The 26,530-nt window shown below is 41.1% G+C and overlaps 1 protein-coding gene across 2 annotated transcripts; it reads left to right on the forward strand.

Annotated features, from left to right (window-relative positions):
- Positions 1-31: 31 nt before the first annotated feature.
- On the forward strand, positions 32-25,616 carry armc10 (armadillo repeat containing 10). 2 transcript variants are annotated; one of them, XM_043713832.1, is made up of 6 exons: positions 32-754; positions 7,784-7,929; positions 8,247-8,381; positions 18,966-19,142; positions 20,236-20,307; positions 24,176-25,616. In XM_043713832.1, the coding sequence occupies exons 1-6, from the start codon at positions 535-537 to the stop codon at positions 24,434-24,436; spliced, it is 1,011 nt and encodes a 336-aa protein (XP_043569767.1). In that variant the 5' UTR covers positions 32-534; the 3' UTR covers positions 24,437-25,616. The 2 variants fall into 2 exon arrangements, with proteins under 2 accessions (XP_043569767.1, XP_043569768.1); XM_043713833.1 differs by lacking the exon at positions 20,236-20,307.
- Positions 25,617-26,530: the final 914 nt, after the last annotated feature.

Here is a 26,530-nt window from a genome sequence, read left to right on the forward strand (position 1 = left end):
GCTAGTGTGCTTCCAATTAAACCTGTTGGACTATAATCTGTTCTTGTGTGATTTTTAACTTTGTACACCCCAGTCCGACACCGGCATCTCCAAATCATTTTCCTGAGTAACAACTGTACTTAATTTCATCGGGAACACTCCGAATTGTCCAATTTCAATGGAGACCTTTGGAAGTTTCAAAACACAGAGGGATCATCCAGCGGAAAATTCTATTTCCCCGGCAATCCTTGAGGGGAGTGTGCAGGGTCCTCACGTGCAACAAACGACAATAGCGACTGTCTGGCCGAGGGAAAATCCGGGTTTTTTACTTCAATATGATTCTTTCTGAGCTCTTGTGCTGCAAGAAACCCCGGGAACTCTTTCAGTTGGCCTATATGTAGCACATCTCTCTTGCAGCTCCACATCGAAAGAAGGACGTGGACTGAACGTGCAGAGCAGCACCGAATGCTCATAGTCTTCTCGTATTTGCCCATGCCCTGCTCTTCGGTAGTGCTTTGAGTTCAAGGAGTGTTTCGGTGTGTGGATCTACTGCGAATGGGTGCTGTGGCCGATGATGGGAGATGGACTCTGCGGCTGGCCATGGGCCTGTTGGCGGGGGCCGCGGGACTCTACGGCCTCCATAAGCTGGTGACAGTAAAACGACGGCAGCAACACCGAGCTGGCGGCGACCGTCAGTCAGAGAAAAACCCAGTCTACCGAGTGACCGGTCTAAAGGTGACGGATGATGACCAAGGAATAGCAGACATTCAGCAAGGTACTATTTGCAGCGTGGAGGAGACGTTTCATTCACCTTCATTAAACCTTTCAACTTCCCTTCCTCACTGAAGGAGCGTGTGGTCTAACTACTCCCAGTTAATGCCTGAGCAATGGGAGAAATGCATATTAAAACTTTTTCTTGCTTTCTTTGTAGATGATGAATTTCTCTGGCGTATGCGGTTTTGTTCTGTTCCAGATTATTCATTAATTGGAGATGCCAATGTTGGACTAGGATGGACCAGGTCAGAACTCACACGACATCAGGTTATGGAGCACTGCTCTATTATCAGGTGACGAAAAGCACACAGGCACAGAATTTATGGGCAGAGTTCAAAAGGTCATACAAATGATGTGAGTTGAGTGTGTCAGGCTAAATAATAAGTCAGTGCAGGTGATCAAAAGTGTCAGGTAGTGTGTGTAAAGTGTCAACAGCTGAATAGCCAGTGAAGGGATGACCTATAATCCAATTAATTGAGGCAGAGAGAAAATTACAAAAAAAATTAGGTGGTACTGGAGACAAACCAAATGGCTGGAAATAACATGAAAGATATGAGTTGCATGTTGAGGGTCTGACCAAAGTAACAAGTAATCCAAAACTTGACAAATTAATTATTGTAGAGAGATCTTAGCAAGTTGGTCATGATGTTGGTCATAACATCATGATCAAGGTGATGGTGTCAAAAGAGGACAGTAAGGATGATTTTACAAATACAGAACAGTATGGTAGGGTTACATGTAGCTCAGTGTGAACCCAAGATCACGGTTGAGGCCATCTTCATGGGTACAGAACTTGACCACCAGTTTTTGCACGGCAATTCTGCGTTGTTGTGAATCTCGGAGGCCACCTTAGAGGACGCTTACCCAAAGATCAGAAGCCGAATGTCCTTGACCGTTGAAGTGTTTCCCAACTAGGAGGGATCGTTCCTATCTGGTGATTGTTGCACGGTGTCCATTCATCTGTTGTAGTGTCTGCATAGGCTCGCCAATATACCATGCCTCAGGGCACCCTTGCCTGCAGTGCCTGAGGTAGACAGCATTGGCTGAGTCACATGAATATATGCCATGCATGTACTGGGTGGTGTTCCTACGTGTGATGGTAGTACCCATGTCAATGATCTGACATTGCTTGCAGAGGCTGCCGTGCCAGCATTGTTTAGTGTAGGGTTTGACATTGTCCTAAAGACTGGGTAGTTTGCTGTGAGCAATGTTTGAAGGTGATAAGACGTAGGGATGATCTTGGCAAGATGTTCGTTGTCATCGATGATATGTTGAAGGTTGCGAAGAACATGGCGTAGCTTCTCTGCTCCATGAAAGTACTGGACGACGAAGCATTCGCTCTCTGTCGGTCGTGTCCTATGCCTGTCTTCTCTGGAGGTCATTGCGGTTTTTCACTTTTGAGACATCAGAATTGGCGATTGATGAGTTGAGCATCGTACCCCATTCTTATGAGAGTATCTTTCAACACCTTTAGGTGTCTGCTGCCTTCCATATCATCTGAGCAGATCCTGTGTATACGCAGGGCTTGTCCGTGGGGGATGGCTTCTTTAACATGTTTAGGGTGGAAGCTTGAGAAGTGCCGCATCGTGAGGTTATCGATAGGCTTGTGGTAGAGTGAAGTACTGAGGTGTGTCCCCCAGATGGAGATGTGTGTGTCTAAGAATGAGACTGATTCTGAAGAGTAGGCTGAGGTAAGTCTGATGGTGGGATGAAAGTTGTTGTTATTGTCATTCCAGTGATTCCTCGCAATGAGTCCGGAGGGAGAAAATGTTGTTGATGCATCTGGAGTATAGCATTGGTTGGAGGTCTTGTACAGCAAGGAAGTCTCCACCCCCCAAAAAATAAAAGGAACTTAAATAAAATGAGGATAGAGTTAGCTAAAGTGAACAGGGTGAATAGTTTAGCAGGAATGACAGTAAGCAAGTTGTCAGAGTGGGTGCTGCAGATGCTGGCGATTAGAGTCAAGATTAGAGTGGTGCTGGAAAAGCACAGCAGGTCAGGCAGTATCCGAGGAACAGGAAAATCAATACTTCGGGCAAAAGCTCTTCATCCCTGTGCCTTCTCGAACTTCTCCTTCAAACAACTGCCAAACATTAAACAGACCATCGTTTCAGCAAACTACCCAGTCTTTAGGGCAACATCAAACACTACACCATACAATTCTGGCACGGTAATTCCTGCAAGAAATGTCAGATCTTTGACATGGGTACTACCTGATGAAGGGCTTTGCCTGAAACATCGATTTTCCTGCCCCTTGGTTGCTGCCTGACCTGCTATGCTTTTTCAGCACCACTCTAATCTTGACAGTAAGCAAGTAGTGGTATTCATTTAAGAAGGAAATCTATAACTCTTAACAAAAATATATCCCAGTAAGGAGGAAATATTCTAAGGTGAAAAATGTGGCACTGGAAAAGCACAGTAGGTCAGGTAGCATCCGAGGAGCAGGAGACTCCACGTTCCAGGCATAAGCCTTTCGTCAGGAGCATTCTTGATGAAGAGCTTATACCCGAAACATCAACTGTCCTGCTTCTCTGATGCTTCCTGAGCTGCTGTGCTTTTCCAATGCCATATTTTTCGACTCCAGCATCTGCAGTCTTCACTTTCTCCTAGGAAATATTCTAATTTTAGGGATAAACCAACCAAGTTACAGAGCCTATTAAGTTGAAAGAAAAAGCATACCAGGAGGCAAAAGTTAGTCATAGCCCTGAAGACTTGGAAGAACTGAACCTAGCAAAGGAGGACCAAAAAGATAAAGACAGAGAAAAGTAATTACGAGTACTGAGTAGCAAGGATTATAAAAACTGGCGTTAAGAGCTCCTTTTAAATATGTAAAGAGGAAGATAAAGGTCTGACTGAATATAGGCCAGTAGGACATGAATCTGGGATGATGTTATGGAGAACAAGGAAATGGTAGGTGACTTATACAGACTTTGCATCAGTACTTACTGTGGAAGATATTTCTAACATTCCATTAGTACTGAAGAATACGGATGAAGGAATTAAGTAATATTACTAGAGAATAATATTAGACAATGGGGCTAAAGGCAGGTAAGTTTCCCCCTTCCCCCCCGGTCCTAGTAGTTTACATCCTAGAATCCTAAAAGAGATAGCTGCAGTGAATGGCATTGACCGTAATTTTCCAAAAATCCTTGGATTCAGGAGAAGTACCAGAGGATTAGAAATCTGCCAATCATGCCTAACTAATTTATTGCAGTTTTTTTTACCACGAAGTCTCAACAAGAGCAGATAGAGGGCAACTAGTAGATGTGTTCTATTTGGACATTCAGAAGGTGATCAACAAGGTACCTCAAAAAATCTCAAGGCATAAGAACCTACATATTGGAGATGGTATGTTGGCATGGATAGAGAATTGGCTAATGGACAGGGAATAGAGAGTGGAGATAAAGGATTTTTTAGGTTGGCAAACTGTGGCCAGTGAGGTTTCACAGGGATCACTGCTGGGACCACAATTGTTTACAATATATATTCCCTCCGTAAGAGCATTTTAGTCTAACTACAACACAGGGACTGCAGTGATTCAGTGATACCATCGCCTTCTCAAAAGTAACAAGTGAATGGCAATAAATGGTCCGCTTGCAAAACCCTGTCCTACAAGTGAATTCTTTTAAAAAAGTAATGGCTTGGAGGAAGGAATTAAGTGTACTATAGCCACATTTGTAGATGACGCAAGAATACATGGAAAGGCAGGTTTCAAAAGTAATACAAGCGGTTTACAAAGAGATATTGAAAGATTTAGTAAGTGGGCAAAAAGTTGGTAAATGGAGTTTCATGTGGCAAAATGTGACGTTGTTCATTTTGGGAAGGAGAACAAAAGAATATTATTCAAATGGAGAAAAAAACTGCAGAAAGCTGTAACACAAAAGGACATGGGTACTTGTGCACGAAACACAGAAAGCTACCACCAGGGTGCAGCAGGTAATCAGGAAGGTTAATGGAATGTTAGCCCTCATTTCAAAGGCGTTGGAGTAGGGAGGTCTTACTGAGACTGCATCACGAGTACTGAGAGCAGTTTTGGTCCCTATATTTAAGATAATAGATTATTTCATTGCCGGCAGATCAGAGAAGGTTCATGAGAATGAACCCTGCTGTGGAGGCATAGGTTGAACAGGTCGTGACTATATTCGCTCTCCTAAAATGTTTGTTGTCATTGTGTTTGTCTTTATTTTTTGACTTAGATTGCTTTTTTTGCCCTTGAGTTTTTGACAAATCCTTATCAGTTTTATCCCAAAATTGAGAATGTCTCTTCTTTTTAAAATATGATGAGGAACTGATTGAAGTCTTTGTGGATGTAAATTTGTTTGCTGAGCTGCAAGGTTTGTTTTCAGCTATTTCATCACCATACTAGGTAACATCATCAGTGAGCCTCCAGTGAAGTGCTGATGTTATGTACCAGTTTGTATTTAAGTCTTTAGGTTTCCTTGGGTTGGTGATGTAATTTCCTTTTTCCCCCTTCAGAGGGTAGTAGTGGGGGTCCAAGTCAATATGTTTGCCTTCCAGCTCAGCCAGCAAACTTAGATCCAGAACCTCAACCTGAGCTACAAATCTTCTTAAAACTTGCTAACGCCAATGGACACAATACACTAAAACAGGCCCGAAGATAGGAAACCAGTGCCATCCAACAGAGCGCCAACCGCAAACAGCTGTACTTCCTGCACCAATGCCTAAGGAAACAGGTATTACCTAAATGCCTTAAATACAAACCTCCCTTTAATACCCAACTAGCCAAAAGAATAGCAGAGCAATATAGCCACAGAATGCTTAGAGAAATGATTAATGCTGCCCACAACAGACTCTGTAAATACAACCAGGAAATTTCATGCCAAAACAATTTACTCACTAACACTACAGACTATGAATGGACAGACAGTACAACAAATCATAGACGTTAGACAGCGGCAAACACAAAACAAAAGAACTAGACTTGCAGAAAAATCTAGACAAACTGACAATAACAACACAGAAGCATGCATAACAAACCTGCCTGACTGACCCTTAACAGACACTGAAAAAGCCGTCTTACTAAGAGGGTTAATTTACAAGTTCTGGAATGCGGACAAGAAAGAGTTCTTAGCAGCATTAGAAACAACACTGAAAGCCAACAAACTCAGAAGAAACCCAACAAACCATCAGACAGACATTTGCACCGACATAAAGCAGGAAAAAGGAAGGAAACACATCAATACACAAGAAAGGAAAGCACTAGAAAGATTCAAAAAGATAAAAATATCGTTATCCTACCTGCAGACAAAAGACGCTTGACAGTCATTTTAAACCGAACTGACTACATTGAGAAATCAAACACACTGCTTGCAGATGTCAACACTTACCAACAGGTGGTGATAGACCCAACTCTTCAACTAGAAAACTGAATCATGCCCTACTGAAAAAAACTTCAGCAATCTAGAGAATTAATCAAGACACACTTCCAAAAAAATGAAACCAGACGGATTAAACATACCAGCTTCAACGGATTACCCAAAATTCACAAACCAGGAGCTCCCCTCAGACCCTTAGTCTCGCTACCTGGAACACCAACATACAGATTAGCCAAGGAACTACACCAAAGACTAAAACCCTTAGTAGAAGACTCACGCCACTCCATTCACTCCACCCAAGAATTCCTGAACACCATCAAAGGCGCCAAGGTAGAAGAGATTGAAATAATAGTCAACTTTGACGTAACACATTTATCACCATCAATCTGGCCAAAGAAACACTGACTATACTATTAGAAGACACATACCCCAAACACCACCAAATTCATCAGCAAGAACAACATTGTCAAGCTAATGGACCAATGCCTTACCACCCACTTCACTTTCAATAATAAAACCAACAGACAAACTACTGGAACACCCATGGGATCTCTGATATCAGGGGTCTTAGCAGAGACAGTAATACAGAGACTCAAACAGCTCTGCCAACCATTCAACCTAAACTTTGGGTCCGCTACATGGATGACCCCTTTGTCATCACTAAAAGGGACAGATTAGAGGAAACCTTCAAGACCATTAATAATATCCTTACTGGCATAAAAGAGGAGGAAAAGAACAATAAACTGCCATTCCTAGATGTCGCATTAGAGCGAACAGTCAATGGGGAACTTCAAACCACCGTCTACATGAAAAAAACACATACGGACCAAATACTAAACTACAGAAGCAATCATCCCGACACCCACAAACAAAGCTGCATTCTTATTAACAACATTATTTCAATGATCCACCACCCACTGTAGCACCGACGAACTATGAAGAGCAGAGGAAAATCACCTATACAGTGTATTCAAAAAGAATGGGTACCTAATGAACACAGTCCGCCGATTCTCAACAACCAACACAAACAAGCAGACAAAACACACCCAGAAATCCTAGCCACTCTCCCCTACATCAAAGACATCTCAGAAATGACTGCCAGACTACTAAGACCTCTTGGTATCATGGTAGCCCACAAACCCACCAAAACAGCCGCTAATGAACTTGAAAGACCCCAGTTAGACCACAAGCAAAACAAATGTCATTTACAAAATACCTTGCAAGAACTGTAACACACACTACATTGGACAAACAGGCAGAAAACTAGCCATCAGGATACATGAACATCAACTAGCCACAAAAAGACATGACCCACCATCACTACAGATAAGGAAGGGCACCACTCTGACTCTGACAACACATCCATCCTAGGACAAGCCAAACAGAGACACATATGAGAATTTCTAGAAGCATGGCATTTCAACCGGAACTCTATCAACAAACACTTCGATTTGAACACCATCTGCCACCCTCTGAGAAAATGACATCACCAACCCAAGGAAACCTAAACACTTAAATAGAAAGTGGAACATAACACTAGCACTTCCCTGGAGACTGACTGGTGATGAAATGTCTGAAAACGAACCTTCTAGCTCAGCGAGCAAACTTACATCCAGAACGTCAACCTGAGCTACAAGTCTTCTCAAAACTCGCTGACATCTTTGTCTTTTATGTGCTGTTTATTCTACTTCCAGGATTTCTACTTACAAAATCTCCTGAAGTCTTAGAACAACAACGTTTGCAAGCAGTTCTGGGCCTACTTAAGGGGACCTCTGATGTTTCCATTCGAGAACAAGCACTGGTGACTTTAGGTAACAGTGCTGCATTCAGTGCCAATCAGGTATACCCAAATATATCTCTCATCTGAGTAAAAAAAAAATGGATCAAATTTTAAGGATCAGTTCTGATATAATTATGGTTAAAAGAACAAAATTATGACAATCTTATACTTGTCCTTAGAGTGTCTATTTATTTTTGGAATACTAAGTTTTCGGTTTCCAAAAACAAAATTCAAATTATTTTTCTGAGCTGATGTGAACTTCAAGTATCTTTACATTGTTTACATTTAATAGTGCATTAAAACAAAAATACTACATTAATTTTCATAAAATGAGGATGTAATATTTTTAAAATTAACTTGTATCTTTATATTTTCAGGATCTTCTTCGAAACCTAGATGGGCTCAGTATTATTGCAAATTGCTTGTTTGATGAAGTCACATCAGTCAGAGTTAAGGCACTAAATGTGATGAATAATCTTTCCATGAATGTTGCTAACCAAAAAGAGCTGAAGGTAATGAGACATTGAGTTTGAGTTAGAAAAAAATGTTCACAAGCAAACTTAACAATAGAACTGTTTTTTTAAGTTTTTTTTTTATCTCACTGTGTGTAGTGATGCCTTTCACCTTTCATTCTTGTACTAAGCAAATGTGAACATTGAGGAGAAAGTGAGGTCTGCAGATGCTGGAGATCAGAGATGGAAATGTGTTGCTGGAAAAGCGCAGCAGGTCAGGCAGCATCTAGGGAACAGGAGAATCGACGTTTCGGGCATTAGCCCTTCTTCAGGAATGTGAACATTGTCCCACACAGCAAATTAGGTAGTCATCATAAAATCTGTTTTAGATGATGTGAGTTATAGAGTCATAGAGTCGTAGAGATGTACACCACGGAAACAGACCCTTCAGTCCAACCCGTCTACGCCGACCAGATATCCCAACCCAATCTAGTCCCACTTGCCAGTACCCGGCCTATATCCCTCCAAACCGTTCCTATTCATATACCCATCCAAATGTCTTTTAAATGTTGCAATTGTACTAGCCTCCATCACTTCCTCCGGCAGCTCATTCCGTACATGTACCACCCTCTGTGTGAAAAAGTTGCCCCTTAGGTCTCTTTTATATCTTTTCCCCTCTCACCCTAAACCTATGCCCTGTAGTTCTGGACTCCCTGACCCCAGGGAAAAGACTTTGTCTATTTATCCTTTCCATGCTCTTCATAATTTTGTAAACCTCTAAGGTTATCTCTCAGTCTCCGCTCCAGGGAAGATAGCCCCAGCCTGTTCAGCCTCTCCCTTTAGCTCAAATCGTCCAATCCTGTCAACATCCTTGTAAATCTTTTCTGAACCCTTTCAAGTTTCACAACATCTTTCCAATAGGAAGGAGACCAGAATTGCCCGCAATATTCCAACATTGACCTAACCAATGTCCTGTACAGCCGCAACATGACCTCCCAACTCCTGTACTCAATACTCTGACCGCTAAAGAAAAGCATACCAAACGCCTTCTTCACTATCCTATCTACCTGCGACTCTACTTTCAAGGAGCTATGAACCTGCACTCCAAGTTCAGCAACACTCCCTAGGACCTTACCATTAAGTGTATAAGTCCTGCTAAGATTTGCTTTCCCAAAATGCAGCACCTTGCAATTATCTGAATTAAACTCCATCTGCCACTTCTCGGCCCGTTGGCCCATCTGATCAAGATCCTGTTGTAATCTGAGGTAACCTTCTTCGCTGTCCAATACACCTCCAATTTTGGTGTCATCTGCAAACTTACTAACGTACCTCTTATGCTCACATCCCAAATCATTTATATATATGATGAAAAATAGTGGACCCAGCACCGATCCTTGTGGCACTCCACTGGTGGGTGAAGTGCAAGGCAGATAGGTGTAGGGAATGCTGGATGACTAGAGAAATTGAGGTTTTAGTCAAGAAAAAGAAGGAAGCAAATGTCAGTTATAGACAGCAGGGCTCAAGTGAGTCCCTAGAAGAGTATAAAATCTGTAGAAGTATTCTTAAGAGGAAAATCAGGAGCGCAAAAAGGGGACATGAGATAACTTTGGCAAATAGGGTTAAGAAGATAGCCCCAGATAGAATCCAAAGGGATTCTATAAATATATTAATGACAAAAGAGTAACTAGAGAGAGAAAATAGGCCCCTTAAAGATCAGCAAGGCTGCCTATGTGTGGATCTACAGGAGATGGGGAAGATTCTAAACAGTAGGTTTCATCAATGTTAACTGTGGACAACTTAGACAACTTGGGAAATAAATAGTGACGTTTTAAAAATGTCCATATTACAGAGGAGGTGGTGCTGGATATCTTAAAATACCTAAAGGTGGATAAATCCCTGAAACCTGATCAAATGTACCCTAGGACACTGTGGGCAGCTAGGAAAGTGATTGCTGGGCCCCTCGCTGAGATATTTGGATCATCGTTAGCCACGGGAGAAGTGCCGGAAGACTGGAGGTCGGCTAACATGATGCCACTGTTTAAGAGGGGTGGTAAGGAAAAGCCAGGGAAGACTGGTGAGCCTAACCTCAGTAGTGAGCAAGTTGTTGGAATGGATCCTGAGGGATAGAATTTTACATGTATTTGGAAAGCCTGACTAATAAGGGATAGTCAACATGGCTTTGTGTGGGAAATCATGTCTCACTAACTTGATTGAGTTTTTTGAAGAAGTAACAGAGAGGATTGATGAGGGTAGAATGGAAAACGTGATCTATATGGACTTAAGTAAGGCGTTCAACAAGGTTCTTTATGAGTAGACTATGAAGGGCTTTTGCTTGAAACGTCAATTTTCCTGCTCGTCGGATGCTGCCTGAACTGCTGTGCCTTTCCAGCACCACTCTAATCTAGAATATGGTTTCCAGCATCTGCAGTCCTTGTTTTTACCTAGTTAGCAAGGTTAAATCACTTGGAATAGATGGAGAACTAGCCATTTGGATACAGAACTGTCTCAAAGGTAGAAGACAAAGGGTGGTAGCGAAGGGTTGTTTTTCCTGTAAAGGGCAGTGTATTGGGAGTCTGCACTCTGCTGCTGCTGTTCTGGAATTTGGAGGCTTGTGTGGCAATACCTGTTACATCTGAGAATAGCTGGAGCTGGTTGAGGCCTAGACCCTAGAGCTTCTGGGGTTGCAACTTGCCTGCCAGCCTGCCTGGAGGCACTCAAACCTGGGACTCTTCATTACTGCCGCTGTTGGCTTTGGAAGTCTGGTGGCCAGCATTTCTCCTTGATGAGTTGAAGACAGCTGTAATAACACCTAATGCTCCATGTAGAAGCTGTTGCTGCTGCTGCTGGTTGAGGCCTGGAGCCTTGGGTGATGCAGCCTACCATTATGTGCAAGGGATGGCCTGGCATCAGACACATCCCTGCCTCTACGCTACCCCTAGGGTTAACAGCAGGAACGTCCTTTGCAGAGACCCCCAAGTCTCAGGTAATGCCATTCTCAACTAAAACGTTGACTAAAATATTGGGCCCCCCGGCTGGCAGCAGTTCAGAAAAATGCTCCATTCCTGACGCTAGCCGATGGCAGATAACTCATCTCCGATCCGGAGAGCATAATGGGCCCGAGTGAGGGACTCTTATAGGGCTTTCTTCTCTCCAGGTCCATTTACCAAGGAAGCTCGCTAAGTTTTGTGGGAGGACCTGCTGCAAGTCATTCCAGAGGGTGCCGAGAGGCTCAACATCCCTCTGAGCTTAGAACATCCTGGGGTGGCTGAATGTGTGCGGCTCCTCGAGGAGTGTATCATAATCAGAGAGACGCCCCTTTCCTGCCACAGGGCCATAAACACTCTGTTGCATAAGAAGGGGGGATCTCTGTTTGTTAAAGAATTGTTCTCTGATGTTCCTCTTCAGCATGGCCTTAAAACTCTTTGCCCGGGAACTTTCAACTCACCTTGGCACCATGATAGACCATATGATCTAACCAGACGAGTCCTCCACCATCCTGTGCTGAAGCTTCCATGACAATGTCCTCCTGGTCCAGTATATGATCCATTATTTCCCGGAGGACTGGCCTGTAAAGAATCTTTCTCTCCCATGATTGGGAAAAGGCATTCGATAGAGTGCATCATGAGTATCAGCTGAGGACTGTGCAAGCGTTTGGGCTGGGGACGCTCTTTCTCGCTCGCATCAGACCTCTGAACACTGCTGCAGAGTGCCTAGCGAAGACAACAGGTTCCTGTTGGCACTCCTGCGCTTTGGGAAAAGAGTGCCCCCCCCAGCCAGTTTTATTCTGTCTGCATGGAGCCATTCCTGCAAGCGGGTTTTACATTTGCTTCTATGTGGGCTGGGACTGGATGTGGTTCTTTTGGCACATGCCAATAATGTACTCCTCATGTTCACGGACCCAGCTGACCTGTGGAGGCTGTGTGCATACCATAATGCCTACTCTGTGATGTCCTTCACAAAGATCAACTGGAGCTAGTGTTTCGGATAGCAGTTCGATTCATGGCAGATGGGCCTGGTGCTTCACGTGCAGTACCACTCATCTCTGCCTAGAAATCCATCTTGCCCTGCTGAGGAATTCTGGCCAGCGAATTGGCACGAGTTGGAGACTAAGGTGACCACTTGCCTAGCATGCTGAACAGGATTGCACTGAGTATTGTCCTGTAGGGCCTGAGTGCTGGTCATAAATCTGCTGATGACCGCCATGTTGCGGTACCGGCTGACCAATTTGGTCCGTCACCCTGGCTTTGTCACCACCGTCCAGAAAAAGCTCGCTGTTTTTTCTGGGACAAGAAGCAGTCCTGGGTCGCTGCTGCTGTTCTGAGGCTCCCACTTGAGGAGAGTGGTCACGCTCTCACTCCCAGGTAGCAACTTCCTGCCTTCAGACCCAGCAGCGACACTTTTTGTCAAGCCTCCTCCAAGGTGGGCACCCTGATGATGTATTTCTCTGGATAGGTGTACGACCTCTGTTACAACCTGTTCGTGGAGTGGTGCAGGCCTCTGATCGTCTTCCACCAATTTGCCTGTTTCCTATCTGGACCTGATCACAGTCTGGGACACTGTCAGTTTGCACTGGAATTCTCACCCTATGGGATTGGCAGCTTTTGTCAGGGAGCCGCTGCTCAAAACAGGTGCCTCCTCAAGTACGGTTTACAATGGCAAAGGGAGGAAAGAGCTCAGGGTGCAGGGCTGATTAGAACCTGGAATGTGCTGGATAACACCAGAGCTGAAAAATGTGTTGCTGGAAAAGCGCAGCAGGTCAGGCAGCATCCAAGGAGCAGGAGAATCGATGTTTCGGGCATAAGCCCTTCGTCAGGAATCCTGAGGCTTATGACCGAAACGTCGATTCTCCTGCTCCTTGGATGCTGCCTGACCTGCTGCGCTTTTCCAGCAACACATTTTTCAGCTCTGATCTCCAGCATCTGCAGTCCTCACTTTCTCCTAGCTGGATAACACCAGCACAGTTGACTGCAAAGGTATTAGTCCATCTCCAGTTTGTGACCCAAGAAATCCAAAGTCTTACGGACAAGGCATACAGCCCCAACTCCTCATGTGCAGTTGAGGCGGCTCAGGCTTCCGGACAAAATGATCCCTGTCCGTCTGGAATTTGGCATTGGGTCTATTCCGCAGACACTCCCCTGTGTTGCAGTGCCCCACAATCTGAACTACCTCAGGGATATCCTCCTGGTGCCCTTTCGGAGGGCATGGAGGCATTTTTTGTACAGGTTGATACTGCACACTCTCAGTCTTCGCCCATCAACTGAATACACCTTAGCATAATGTTTTGCCTTTTGATGGCAGCAATCCCCTACAAAGAACTCTACAAAGGGGTCCTCCCCTCTTACATCGCGGATCGGGGATGGAGAGTGCTGCATGCAGTGGTCCCATGCACCCGGCGACTGAGTAAATTTACCGGGTGCTAGTCCAAGTGCAGGAGACGGTCTTCCAATTAAACGTTGAGTGTGTATGTCTGCAACCCTTTTTTAGTTTTTTGAAGAGGCTGCTGTTAAAACTTTGGTTGCACTGTAGCCCCACACTCCTGATCTACGGGCATCCGGTTTTGAGAGTGGCACACAAGTCTACGAGCCTTCTTGTGGCTTTGCCCCTACCCCTAGCCAAGATGGCCATGAACAGGTCCAGGCAGTGGGCCAAAGAGTGGCTCCCTGTTCCTGTCTGCCCCTCTTTCACAGTTACATCTGCACTCAGGTGTCCCTGGAGAGGGAGCACCCGGTGCTCACCAGCACAGTTGAGATCTTTTAAGACCCCTGAACGCCACAGGAACTGGAGTGCATTATCAGCCTGAATAAAGATATTCTGATTTAATGAACTGTCTCTGTAGTATAAGTTTCTGTTTTGCCTTTGAGTTTACATTTGTTTTCGGTTTGGTGCCCCAGGAAGATGGAAGAGCCCAGGGGGTTATATTTTAACATGTACTGTCCCTGTCTCCGATACGCCCTAATGGGCATCGGTGTGAGGGGAATTTTATCTTTTGTTGAAATGAGCAGTGGAACTTTGTTTGTATTTCAAACCATTGTCCCTGTCCCAGGAGTGTACAGTGAGGACAGAAAAGAGGGGATTTATTTATTTAGTTCATTTGTTTGTTTAGATTAGATTAGATTAGATTACTTTACAGTGTGGAAACAGGCCCTTCGGCCCAACAAGTCCACACCGACCCGCCGAAGCGTAACCCACCCATACCCCTACATTTACCCCTTACCTAACACTACGGGCAATTTAGCATGGCCAATTCACCTGACCTGCACATCTTTGGACTGTGGGAGGAAACCGGAGCACCCGGAGGAAATCCACGCAGACACGGGGAGAACGTGCAAACTCCACACAGTCAGTCGCCTGAGACGGGAATTGAACCCGGGTCTCTGGCGCTGCGAGGCAGCAGTGCTAACCACTGTGCCACCGTGCCGCCCACGATTTAATTATTTGTTGACTTTGCTTTTGCTTGAGTTTATTTTTATTTTGACCCCCCTGTGTCCTCTGCGCAAAAGAAGTTGGTGGGGACAGAGTCAAGATAGAGCCTTTTGTTTTGCTTTTTTATTTGTTTTGTTTTCCCTGAGTAATAGCATCTTTTATTCTTATTTAACAAAGTCAGCTTTAGTTTCTGTTTTGGAAGAGCAGTGTGTGGCTTTGCTCTGTGTTTCACCTGTTGCTGTCCCTGTCCCAGATAAATGTGAGGTGCGGCATTTTGGAAAGGTGAATCAGGATAGGACTTATTGTTATGACACAGGGTAAACCCCCCTGCTTAATTTAAACCAGCAACACAGAAAAGATTTCTCCCATGCAGTAATCTGTGAAAATTTGAGAGGCCAAGAACTATTTAAAAATTAACCACTTTACTTCTTAAGGTATAATAGAGAATAATTAACTAACAACTATTTACAACTCCTTCCTCTAACCTATCTTTTACCTTCTCTTCTATAATACTAGTCCGATAAACCCCCCCAATTAAAATTTACCAAAAATTCAAGTTTCAAAACCAGCCAGCTGTCGAATCTTCTATTTGGATCTTCCAGTGTCTTTTCTTCTTAGGGAATTATGCTTCGCAGGTCACGGATCAATAAGGTACCTTTAAGAGAGCTATTCTCCGGGCAGTCTGCAGATGTCATTGGCTTGGCGGTCCTTCTTCCAACTGTTCAATTTTCCCCAGTCTTATAACTTCAAAGCATCGGATGTGTCTTTGACTTTTAAGATTGTCAATATACTAAATTCAAACTTGATTGGAATTTGGTATTTTTCAGGGTATAATTTAAACTGATTGGCCTAATTCAAATCTGTTTTGTGGTTTCCAGGCAACCAGCTAATCTAGCTTTCGACCAAGAGTTACACTGTTTCCTTATTCAAAACACTTGGTGCGGTGTCAGGTAGTTCTGCTAGCTTTTAACTCTCTTAAAGATACAGTACACTCACATCTTCATAACAGTAATACACTTAATGGTAAGGTCCTGGGGAGTATTGCTGAACAAAGAGACCTTGGAGTGCAGGTTCATAGTTCCTTGAAAATAGAGTTTAGGTAGACAGGTTAGTGAAGAAGGCGTTTAATATGCTTGCCTTTATTGGTCAGTGCATTGAATATAGGAGTTAGGAGATAATGTAGCTGTACAGGAGATTGGTTAGGACACAGGAAAGATGTTGTGAAACTTGAAAGGGTTCAGAATTAGGACACGGGAAGGGTGTTGTGAAACTTGAAAGGGTTCAGAAAAGATGGACAAGGATGTTCCAGTATTTGAGTTATAAGGAGAGGCTGAATAGGCTGGGGCTATTTTCCCTACAGCGTTGGAGGCTGAGGGGTGACCTTATAAAATCATGGGCGTGGTTAGGATTAATAGACAAGGTCTTTTCCCTGGGGTGGGGGCGATGGAGTCCAAAACTAGAGGCCATAGGTTTAAGGTGAGTGGGGAAAGATTTAAAAGGGACTTGAGGGTCAACCTTTTCACGCAGAGGGTGGTGCATGTATAGAATGAGCCACCAGAGGAAGTGGTGGAGGTTGTGCAATTACAACATTTAAAAATGAATATATGAATATGAAGGGCTTAGAGGGATATGGGCCAAATGCTGGCAAATGGGACTAGATTAATTTGCGTTATCTGGTTGGCGTAGATGAGTTGGATCTGTTTCCATTGGATGGGTATATGAGTAGGAAGGGTTTGGAGGGATATGGGCCGGGTGCTAGCAGGTGGGACTAGATTGGGTTGGGATGTCTGGTCGGCATGGACAGGTTGGATCGAAGGGTCTGTTTCCATGCTGTACATCTCTATGACTCTAAGTGGTGTCATGAAATCTTTTATGTTCTTTGGAGCAGGAAGGTGGGGTTTAGCATGGAATCTGAAAGAGAGCACTTCTGACAACTTGGCACTCTCGTCTTTATATTGTCTGTCTTGTCAGCCTTGATTATGTGATCAAGACTTAAAAGAGCTTGAGCTCATAACACTGAGTCAGACAATAAAGCTACCGACAATAAAGCTACCTACAATAAAGCTGGTACTAACATTAAAATATTTAGGAACTGCACAATGCATAGAATTTTTATATCTGGTTTGGGAATCTCTTAACTCTAATCCACTTCATGAATGAATTTGGTAACACAAATGGTCAGATCAAGTGACTAAAACAAAATCGAAAGCAGAATCTCCTGTAGTAATTCAGTACCACATATAAATCTAGATGACCAGTATGATATATAAATAAATGCTTCCCTGTGTATTATCTTTCTTAAAGGAGAACAAGAGCTTGAAATTTGTTCTTAGATTTTTTAATTCTGCTATTTGAAAAAAACAGTCATGGGTAATTTGTGTTCCAAGTTCTTCTTAATCCTGTGGAAAATATCTAGCTCTGCTGTCAGCTACAAGCAATGAGTTGATTAGACCCTTGTGGCAAGTTGTAAGCACAAAACATCTTACCAATGTGTAATAGTGTACTGGCATTCCCCAATCTACTGTTCACCATTAAACTTGGTACACAGGAAGAGGAGAAGTACTGAATGGCGGAGGTATTGGTTTTGAAGGGAAAAGAAAAGTAGGTCAGGCAACATGAGATGGGGTTAAGAGAAAAGTAAGAAAAAGGGAGCAGATAAATTTGTTTTTTGGAGATTAGACTTGGGTTCATATCGGCAGCTAAAATGTGCATGTGAGTGAACATTGGAAACTTTGAGTATGGTTAGATGGTAAGTTAGGATGCATAGGACTTACAGATTTTAAGCAACCTCTTTAAAGGAGGAGAGAGATGGAGAATTTTAGGGAAACAAAAGTCAGTTCTAAAGAAGAATCGTAGTGGTCAGGCAGGATCCACGGAGAGAAAGCAAACTAACATAACAAGCCTAGAGGTCTAATCTCTAATGAAGAGTCATCTGGACTCGAAACATTAGTTTTGTGGGGGTGGGGGGTGGAGGGTGGCAGTGGATAAGTGAGCTGTGAAGAGGATGCAGAAATGTTCATGTGATTTGGACAGGCTGTGAGTGAGTGGGCAAATGCATGGCAGATGTAGCAAAATGTGGACATATATGAGGTTATCAACTTTGCTAATAAAAACAGGAACGTAGAGTATATTTGAATAGCTGCAAATTGAGAGGGGGGACTGTTCAATGAGACCTCTGTGTCCTTGTGCATCAATTGTTGAAAGTAAGTACACATGTGCAGCAGGCAGTAAACTGGATGTTAGCCTTCATAGTGAGAGCATTCAAGTACAGGAACGAGGATGTTTTGCTGCAATTATATTGTGAGGCAACACCTGGAATATTGATTATCTGAGGAAGGGTGCTCTGGCCATGGAGGGAGTCCAACAAAGATTTGCCAGTCTGATTATCTTAACAGAGAGTGGATCGATTAGGGATATCAAGGGAGTGTAATGAAGGTTTACCAGTCTGATTCCTGGGATAGCAGGATTGATGTATGAGGAGAGGTTGAGTACATTAGGATTTATTCATTGGACTTTCGAAGAATGAGGGGTAATCTCGTAGAAACCTATAAAATACTAACAGGTTAGATGCAGGAAGGATATTCCCAATGGTGGGGGAGTCCAGAATCGGGGTAATAGTTTAAGGTTAATGTGTAAACATTTTAGGACTGAGATTAGGGGAAAAAATTGAACTCAATGATCAGCATGATCATTGAATGGCAGAGTAGGCTTGAGTAGTGGAATGGACTACTCCTGCCTTCTGTGTTTCTATGTATGCAATGATGTTATTTTTTAATGATGCTTGAAATTCATAAGGAGACTGGAAAATTCCATCTTAACATCAACTCTGCAACACCACCGGGTAATATCAAACCCTGTTCAGCCAATTTAAATATTCCAAGTGAGAAGTGTAGCTTGTTTAGAATCTAGAAGAATGACCACAACTTAATTTCATATAAAACATATTTATGATTTATTATTTCATACAATTGTTTCCATGTTTTACTGTGTTTGATTTCCAGTTTTTGAGAAGACAGATGATGTAGATGGTGTGTATATAGTTGTACATTTCCAATAATAAACAGAGATTTGTGCTAAATATTTATTTTGAGAAATAAGGTATTGGAATTTAACTGTTGTCCAGTGAAGGACTGCAAGGTAGAAATTCAGATCTTTTCATTTTATCTAAATGTGCACTTAATGGATTTCTTAATGTATTCTAAAAAAAATTATTTGTTATAGATTTGGATCCCAGGAATATTGGATACTTTAAGGACCACTGTTTTAAACTCTGAGCTGCAAGTAGCAAGCCTTCGAGTGTTGACTAACTTCTCTGTTACCAATAATTATCATTACATGATGACCAATTACATTCCTCACTTCCTTAAGCTCCTGGTAGAAGGAACTGAAAAAATAAAGGTATGTCTTGCTGACTTTCTTTTTTATTAATGTTTTTGAGGGCATCACTGGATGACCAGCATTTATTGCTCCTTTTAAATTTCCCTGAAGGAGTTGATGGTGAACTGCCTTGTTGAACTGCTGCAATCCTTGGGGTGTCCTAGGTCCCATGTGCAGTTAGGAATGGAGATTGACCCAACGAGAAACACAAATATAGTTACAAATCAGGACAGTGTGTGGCTTAGAGGAAAACTTGCAGGTGGTGATATTCCCTTGTACCTTGCTGCTGTTGCCATCTTTTTGATGGAGGTTGTGGATTCGGTAGTGGCTGTCAAACAAGCCCTGTTGGGTTGTTGTAGTGCGTACCAGTGCTGCCATTGTACATCAACGGTGGAGAGATTGGATGTTGAGTATGTTAGGTAGGGTATCAGTCAAGAGGTTCTTTTGTTCTGAACTATGTTGAGGATGATATTGGAGTTGCACTCACCCATATAATTGGAGAGTATGCTATCACAGTCCTGTACCTTATAGACAAAATATCTAACTTTAAAGTGGAAATAGAATGTACTCTGTTCTAGTTAATGTAAATTGACAAAACAAGTTCTTGATAAGAAGTAGGAAAATTACATAAATATTAGATAAAAATTTACCAGAAACCAAAATTTCGATTGAGGTTTCATTTGTAGCTGAGAGTCTCTGATGATCAATAATTTATTCTTATAGTTTGAACCATATATAAATGACATCACAGGTTTGGTATCTAACATTTATCTCAGCTGGCACAATGATAGAGGAGCAAAGATTAGTCATGCATTCAAATGTTAGGCAGATAAACTGATCAAGGTTGCAGTTTTGATTGTTTTCCAAGTGCCACTGTTAAAATTATGAAGTCCTGTCAGGACAAAATTCAACTTGATTGTGATGTTTTCTGACCTCTAGCTAATCTGTTTCACATTGTGAAAACTCACATGAAAGGTGGCAAGTTATCAGAAGGTAACTGGTGCCTGATATATTACTTACAGACTAACCATCATGAGAGATGATGGCAGGAAATCTAAATTGAGTTTCCATAAACAGTCATCTTAATGAATTTTTTATTTGTTAAAAACAACAGGTTCAGATATTGAAAGTCCTGATAAACCTGTCCACAAACCCAGACTTATGTCATGACCTTCTTAGTGCTCAGGTAAGATCCATGCTAATGCTATTTATTAGAATTATTTTGCAGTCAAATCCTTGATTTAAACAAGTTGAAAATAGAAGACAAACATTTTTACTCCTTGTCTAATTGTCCATATTGCTGATACTAGTGTAAAGCTTTGGGTGATATTAGTGAAGATTATTAAGAGCAAATGCATTGCCCTACCAATTCTGATTTGAATCCAGCAATGCCAATATTGTTGATGATTGACATTGAACTCAAATGTAGTGGAAATAAAAATGTTCTTGTAGAAGTGGAGAATTTAGTGCCATTGTTTCTTTTCAATTCGTCAGGTAGTTGGTATATGTGTAAACTTGGAATCAGGCTTTGTAACTTGGTTATGCATATTGTTATACTGAGTTTGTTGATATTGTATTCCAGCAGTAGTCAGCCCAAGCATCAGCATTAGCATATACGATGGACATATTTTCAGAATGGTGGAAGCAGAGGGTATCAAAGTCTACATTCACATATTACCTGCCTAATCCAAAATGTTTGTCCAGGGGTTTTAACAAAACTTAAATATCGCTGTAATGAATAGGGTTGTCAAATCTGAAGGTATTTCTGGAGATTTTATTATATGTGTGCAAATGGTATTGCATTTACCATTATTATTACAGGTTGTGTCCCCTCTGATTAGCTATTTTTGTTTGTGGTTTTAAGCCACCACCTGCTGTGTAAGAACTGGCAGCTGAAGAAGGGAAACAAATGGCTCCCAGCACTGTTGGGAATATTGGGCTTAGGCTCCATGCCTGGATCTTCCAGTTCAGTTTTGAAAATAAGTTTTCTTTCAGTAGCTTTGTGTGGGAATGAAATTTTGTAGTTATTTCTCCTTCCCCACATCCTCTCATCAGCCAAAATACAGACATTGCTGTTCTTCTGGACAACATGCTTTCTATTAAAATCAAAACATTCTTGATTAAATAAAGATAAGACAGACCATGTAATGGATAGAATAGAAAGAGTTCAGAGAAGTGAGTGAAGAATTGACTCTGAAATGCTGAGCCTTTTGTTATATAGCACACAGGTTTTCAAGAAATAATCTTAAGCCTGAAACACTCTTGGGCTTTAACAAGAGTTGTGCAAATTTTGATGGAAAATTAAGTGAGGGAAATAAAAGTGCTAGAAAATAACCTATAGTGGCAAGGGTTGTGGGAGTTCCCAAAATCTGAAGATATGAGGCAAATTTTCAGTTGAGCTATTTAAAGTCTGAAGATGTATTAAGAGAGATGTGGAAAAAACTTTTTTTTGAGAAATGAAATACATAAAGTATTCATTGCACCATTAAACCTGGAGGAGACTAAGATACAATGATTAAGCTGTTGTACTTATGAAGAAAGAAGCCAATGGGTATAGAAAAGGTGAAATCCAAAGGCAGGTGATGCATAAGGACTGAACTCATTAGAAAATTTAATTGGGTTGGCTGATAATTTGATGTTTATTAATATGAAGCATGCACTAAGTAGAAAAGCTTGGGGATTCTGTGTGATGCTACAATAGTCACAAGGTGTATCACCAAAACGATTATTTGGGATTGATGTTGGGCCTAGTAATATTGGCCACAGGTACATTGACATTCTGACTTCCACAGAAATTTGGTGATTCATTTTATACCTGTGGGCTGGATTCCTTCAAAATCTCAGTAATGCAATGGATTTTGTTTAAGTGTCAAAACTCATTCAGTACAGTTAAGTAAGTAAGTTTGGCATCAGTTGCCATAACAAACAAAAGCACTAGAATGAGAGAGATTCCAATTTTAAGAATCTTTCTGCATATTTATAATGTGCTTCACCCACAGAATATTCTCCCATGTTTTTGCTGTTAAAATAGAAATTCAGATGATCACCATATTTTTGGGATAACTTTCCAAGATTTTCTTACAACACAAAAAAAACCTTTTGAGTTTAAGAAATCTACAGTATCTATATCCAAAATATGAGAAGGAGCCTTGGGTAAAATGGATCAATTATCAACTGCAATTCTCTTTTGAAACTGACTCAACATTCTAATCTAATCTGGTAAATGTAGGGGAACGGGTCCGGGTAGGTTGCGCTTCGGCAGGTCGGTGTGGACTTGTTGAGCCGAAGGGCCTGTTTCCACACTAAGTAATCTAATCATATCTTGGCTCCCAAAATTTACCTTTGTGCCACATCTACAATGATTGTACTTGACTGGTGCCAGTTATAGTTTTATTTAAGTGCCGAAACAACATTCACTGTTCACTGCTGAAACAACTTATGGGACATTTACAATGCCTTGGAGAGGACATTGCCAGACCAGGTGTTAAAGGTGAAGGATCAGTAATTTAACTTGTAGAACCTACCTATTTTTTCTAAAGAACAAAGAAAATTTACAGCCCAGGAACAGGCCCTTCAGTCCTCCAAGCCTGAGCCGATCCAAATCTACTGTCTAAACCTGTCGCCCAATTCCTAAGCATCAGTATCCCTCTGCTCCCCACCTACTCATGCATCTGTCCAGACGCATCTTAAAAGAGTCTACCATGCCTGCCTCTAACACCTTTGCTGGCAACGTGTTCCAGACACCCACCACCCTCTGTGTGAAGTACTTGCTCCTTAAACTTCCCACCTCTCATTATTGAGTCCTTCACCCTGGGAAAAAGCTTGTCTCTATCCACTGTCTATATCCTTCATGATTTTGTAAACCTCAATCAGGTTCCCCCCTCAATCTCCTTTTTTCTAATGAATACAAACCTAACCTACTCAACCTTTCTTCATAGCTAGCACCTTCCATACCAGGGAACATCCTTGTAAACCTTCTCTGCACCCTCTCCAAAGTGTTTCACAACCTTTTGGTAATGTGGCGACCAGAACTGTACATAGTATTCTAAATGCGACTGAACCAATGTCTTGTACAATTTTAACATGACTTGCCAGCTCTTATACTCAATACCCTGTCCAATGAAGGCAAGCCTTCTACACTATATGCCTTCTTGACCACTCTATCCACCTGTGCAGCAACCTTCAGGGTACAATGGACCTGCACTCCCAGATCTCTCTGCCCATCAACTTTTCCCAAGGCTCTTCCGTTCATTGTATAATTCGCTCTAGAATTAGTCTTGCCTAAATGCATCACCTCATATTTGTCAGGATTGAAATCCATCTGCTACTTTTCCATCCAACTCTCCAGTCTATCTATATCCTCCTGTATTCCTTGACAGTCCCTTATGCTTTCTGCTACTCCACCAATCTTCATGTCATCTGCAAACTTGCTGATCATACCAACAGTGCCCTCTTCCATACCAACAGTGGCCAAAACACTTACCCCTGTGGAACATCATTGGTCTCCTTTCTCCATTTCGAGAAACTCCCTTCAACTACTACTCTCTGTCTCCTGTTGCCCAACCATCCACCTAGCTAGAACACCCTGCACACAATGTGACTTCACTTTCTCTATTAGTTTATCATGGGGAACCTTATCAAACACCTTACTAAAGACCATGTATATGACATCAACAGCTCTTCCTTCATCTATCAACTTGGTCTATATGTTTGTAAGTTTAGGTTTTCGGTTGGGAGCTGTAAATTATTTTTAATCTTTCATCATGGGCACTAAACATACTGTGAAATAAAACATTTAAATAAACAAGTCAAGTTATATATATGTTGCCATTTTGCTCATTTATTGCAAAAAATGTATGGGTAACTGGTACCATGTGGAAAATTAATAAATTTAAATCAGTATATGTTTTCAAGCAAGGAAATATCCAGATTTATCTAATATCCAGCTTTTGCTGTAATAGGAACACTCTGGGATGAATTTGGACCCTTTTCTAAAATGTGATTTATAATCTATGCTATGATATGTATGTATCATATGTTATACTTCATTTCAGGTACCATTGTCGTTCCTTGTATTGTTTGACAGCTGTATAAACAAAGAAGTTCTTCTACGACTGTTGATATTGGTGGCAAATCTGAAAGAAAATTTGAATCTGTTGCAGAACTCTGTTCAGTTTGAATATGGAGTGGATTCTCTCCATGCTGTACTATTTGGGAATCCAACACCATTTTCTCATAAACTTGCAAAGCTAATATTGTACCAAGATAATGAAGTAAAACAACAGATTGCTAGAATTATTACCAAATCATATTAGAGGCATATTATTTACCATGTAATTTAATGTTTTAATGATTATATAAACTAAATGTGTCAGTTTGAATGTGGATATGTACTGTAATTTAACGACCCAAGTTTTATATATAAATATTATTTTTGGTACTTCAAAGGGGGAGCCTTTTCCATTGTGCAGGAAAACTATTCTTGAATCAGCACTGGTTTTGTTATTACTGTTTTTGTATTTGTAGAAGACTAATAAGTCCAGAAATAATGTTGGACTGAAGGCATTAATCCCGAAAAGCAATGAAACTAGAAAAGTTAAAAATGCATTTTGTATCTTGTGACTGAAAATCATGTAAATAATTTAAATTGTATTGTAACTGAACAAGTTTCCTGAAGTATTTTTATGAATCACTGTAATTGATTAGATATTATTAATGATGCTGACTTTTTTAATCTAATTATTTAAGTCACAGTACTGTTATGCCTTTGTTGTGGGAAGATAATGATGGTTGAAAGACATTTAAGTGAGAAATGTTCATGGTTAGCCATGATCAAATGGTGCAGCAGATTAATAGGACAAATGGCCTAATTCCACTCCCATATCTTATGGTCTTATTCTATTGCATAGTTCCCTGAACTGGATTAACGTTTTAGCCAGGATGGCGAGGAGGGTGGAAATGACAAATTTGCTCATACTTCCTTTGTGTCAAACTGAAGATGATTTCAGGGTATTGCTTCCCATTGAGAACAATTATGCACAAATTGACAGAAGACAATGTAAAGCTGGTTTCAGTTACTTAAAATTTATATATTAAGATATAAAAACCACAAGAAGTAAATAAGGATAGAGAGGCACTTGAATACATTCAGATAAGAGAGAACATTTTCTAAAACAAAATTCAAAGTGAAAGTGTTCTTTATCAATTTTAGGACTATACTACCAAATTCTTGTTTTTGTTTGTTTTGGATTTAAGATTAAATAATTCATAGTATGTAAGATAAAGGTTTTTCAGACATGACTTTGGGGCCTTTTGGCTTTGTAGCAACAGTCGATATAGATTGAAACTTCAATATCCAATCTTTGGATTATAAAATTGCATCTGCTTGTCACTTTTGTGTTCATCAAACATTTTTGAGCGTTAGAAGTTAAGTTGGACAACTAAAATAACATTGTTTGTGTTTTAATGTACCCAAATAAATTTGTAACAAATGTAGTCACTTCTATATAGCCATTTTTTTCCCCTGAAAACAATGTAAATGTCGTTCCTAAAAAGAAACTGGCATAACCACCACATTTTGAATGCCATAAAGAGGTTTCCAGCACAATGAAAGGCAGTCTTAGGTTGGAAAAAGAACAGCCAGCTTTTAAGAATGCTGGTTTTTGAAGAGATTATCTGAAGTCACGTAAGTTGGCACTTTTCTACACAATTAAGTTATCCTATATAACATGTTTTTTTTAACTTCCTCTACTCCAAACTATTCAGGAAAACGTCATTTTAAAATATGTGAACACGTACTATTTTCCAAAATCTTTCAATCAAAGCAGTGAATTGTGTTTCTCAAAGTATTGATACTAAAATAAAACATTCTGAAATACGTTTCCTGGTCAAAATATATGCTATATACTGAATGTGCTGAGTTTGCATTAATTTCTGCAAGTTTGTAAGCTGCTCTAATCACAGAATTTGTTTGTTGATGAAATCCTACATGTCTTCCCTGTTGAAAACTACAGTGACTGAAGTTCTTGATTGTTGACCCCTATGAAGAAATTTTTAAAGACAAAACCACAGCTAAAATATTTAATTGTAATTTGTAATATAGTTATCATGAAGACCAAATCATTTAACTGTTTTCTCCCATCCGCTCAAGCTCATTTAAAAACACACAAACCATTTCAGACAGGAGAAAACCTTCAGTCAATCCATCACATTTCATCCATCCAGAGAAAGTATATTCCTGTCAGGGTGAAAGGGAAGGCTATAGGTATAGGGAATACTGGATGACGAAAGAAATTGAGGGTTTGGTTAAGAAAAAGAAGGAAGCATATGTAAGGTACAGACAGGATAGATTGAGTGAATCCTTAGAAGAGTATAAAGGAAGTAGGAATATACTTAAGAGGGAAATCAGG

The sequence above is a fragment of the Chiloscyllium plagiosum genome, chromosome 23, assembly GCF_004010195.1.
Source record: "Chiloscyllium plagiosum isolate BGI_BamShark_2017 chromosome 23, ASM401019v2, whole genome shotgun sequence".
Taxonomy (NCBI): domain Eukaryota; kingdom Metazoa; phylum Chordata; class Chondrichthyes; order Orectolobiformes; family Hemiscylliidae; genus Chiloscyllium; species Chiloscyllium plagiosum.

Bases quoted from the DNA above. Each gene is read 5' to 3' on its own strand.
- armc10 (XM_043713832.1), top strand. From the start codon at position 535: ATGGGTGCTGTGGCCGATGATGGGAGATGGACTCTGCGGCTGGCCATG. The intron at 7,930-8,246 runs GTATACCCAAAT...TTATATTTTCAG, and splicing joins CTGCATTCAGTGCCAATCAG to GATCTTCTTCGAAACCTAGA. The intron at 19,143-20,235 runs GTATGTCTTGCT...TAAAAACAACAG, and splicing joins AAGGAACTGAAAAAATAAAG to GTTCAGATATTGAAAGTCCT.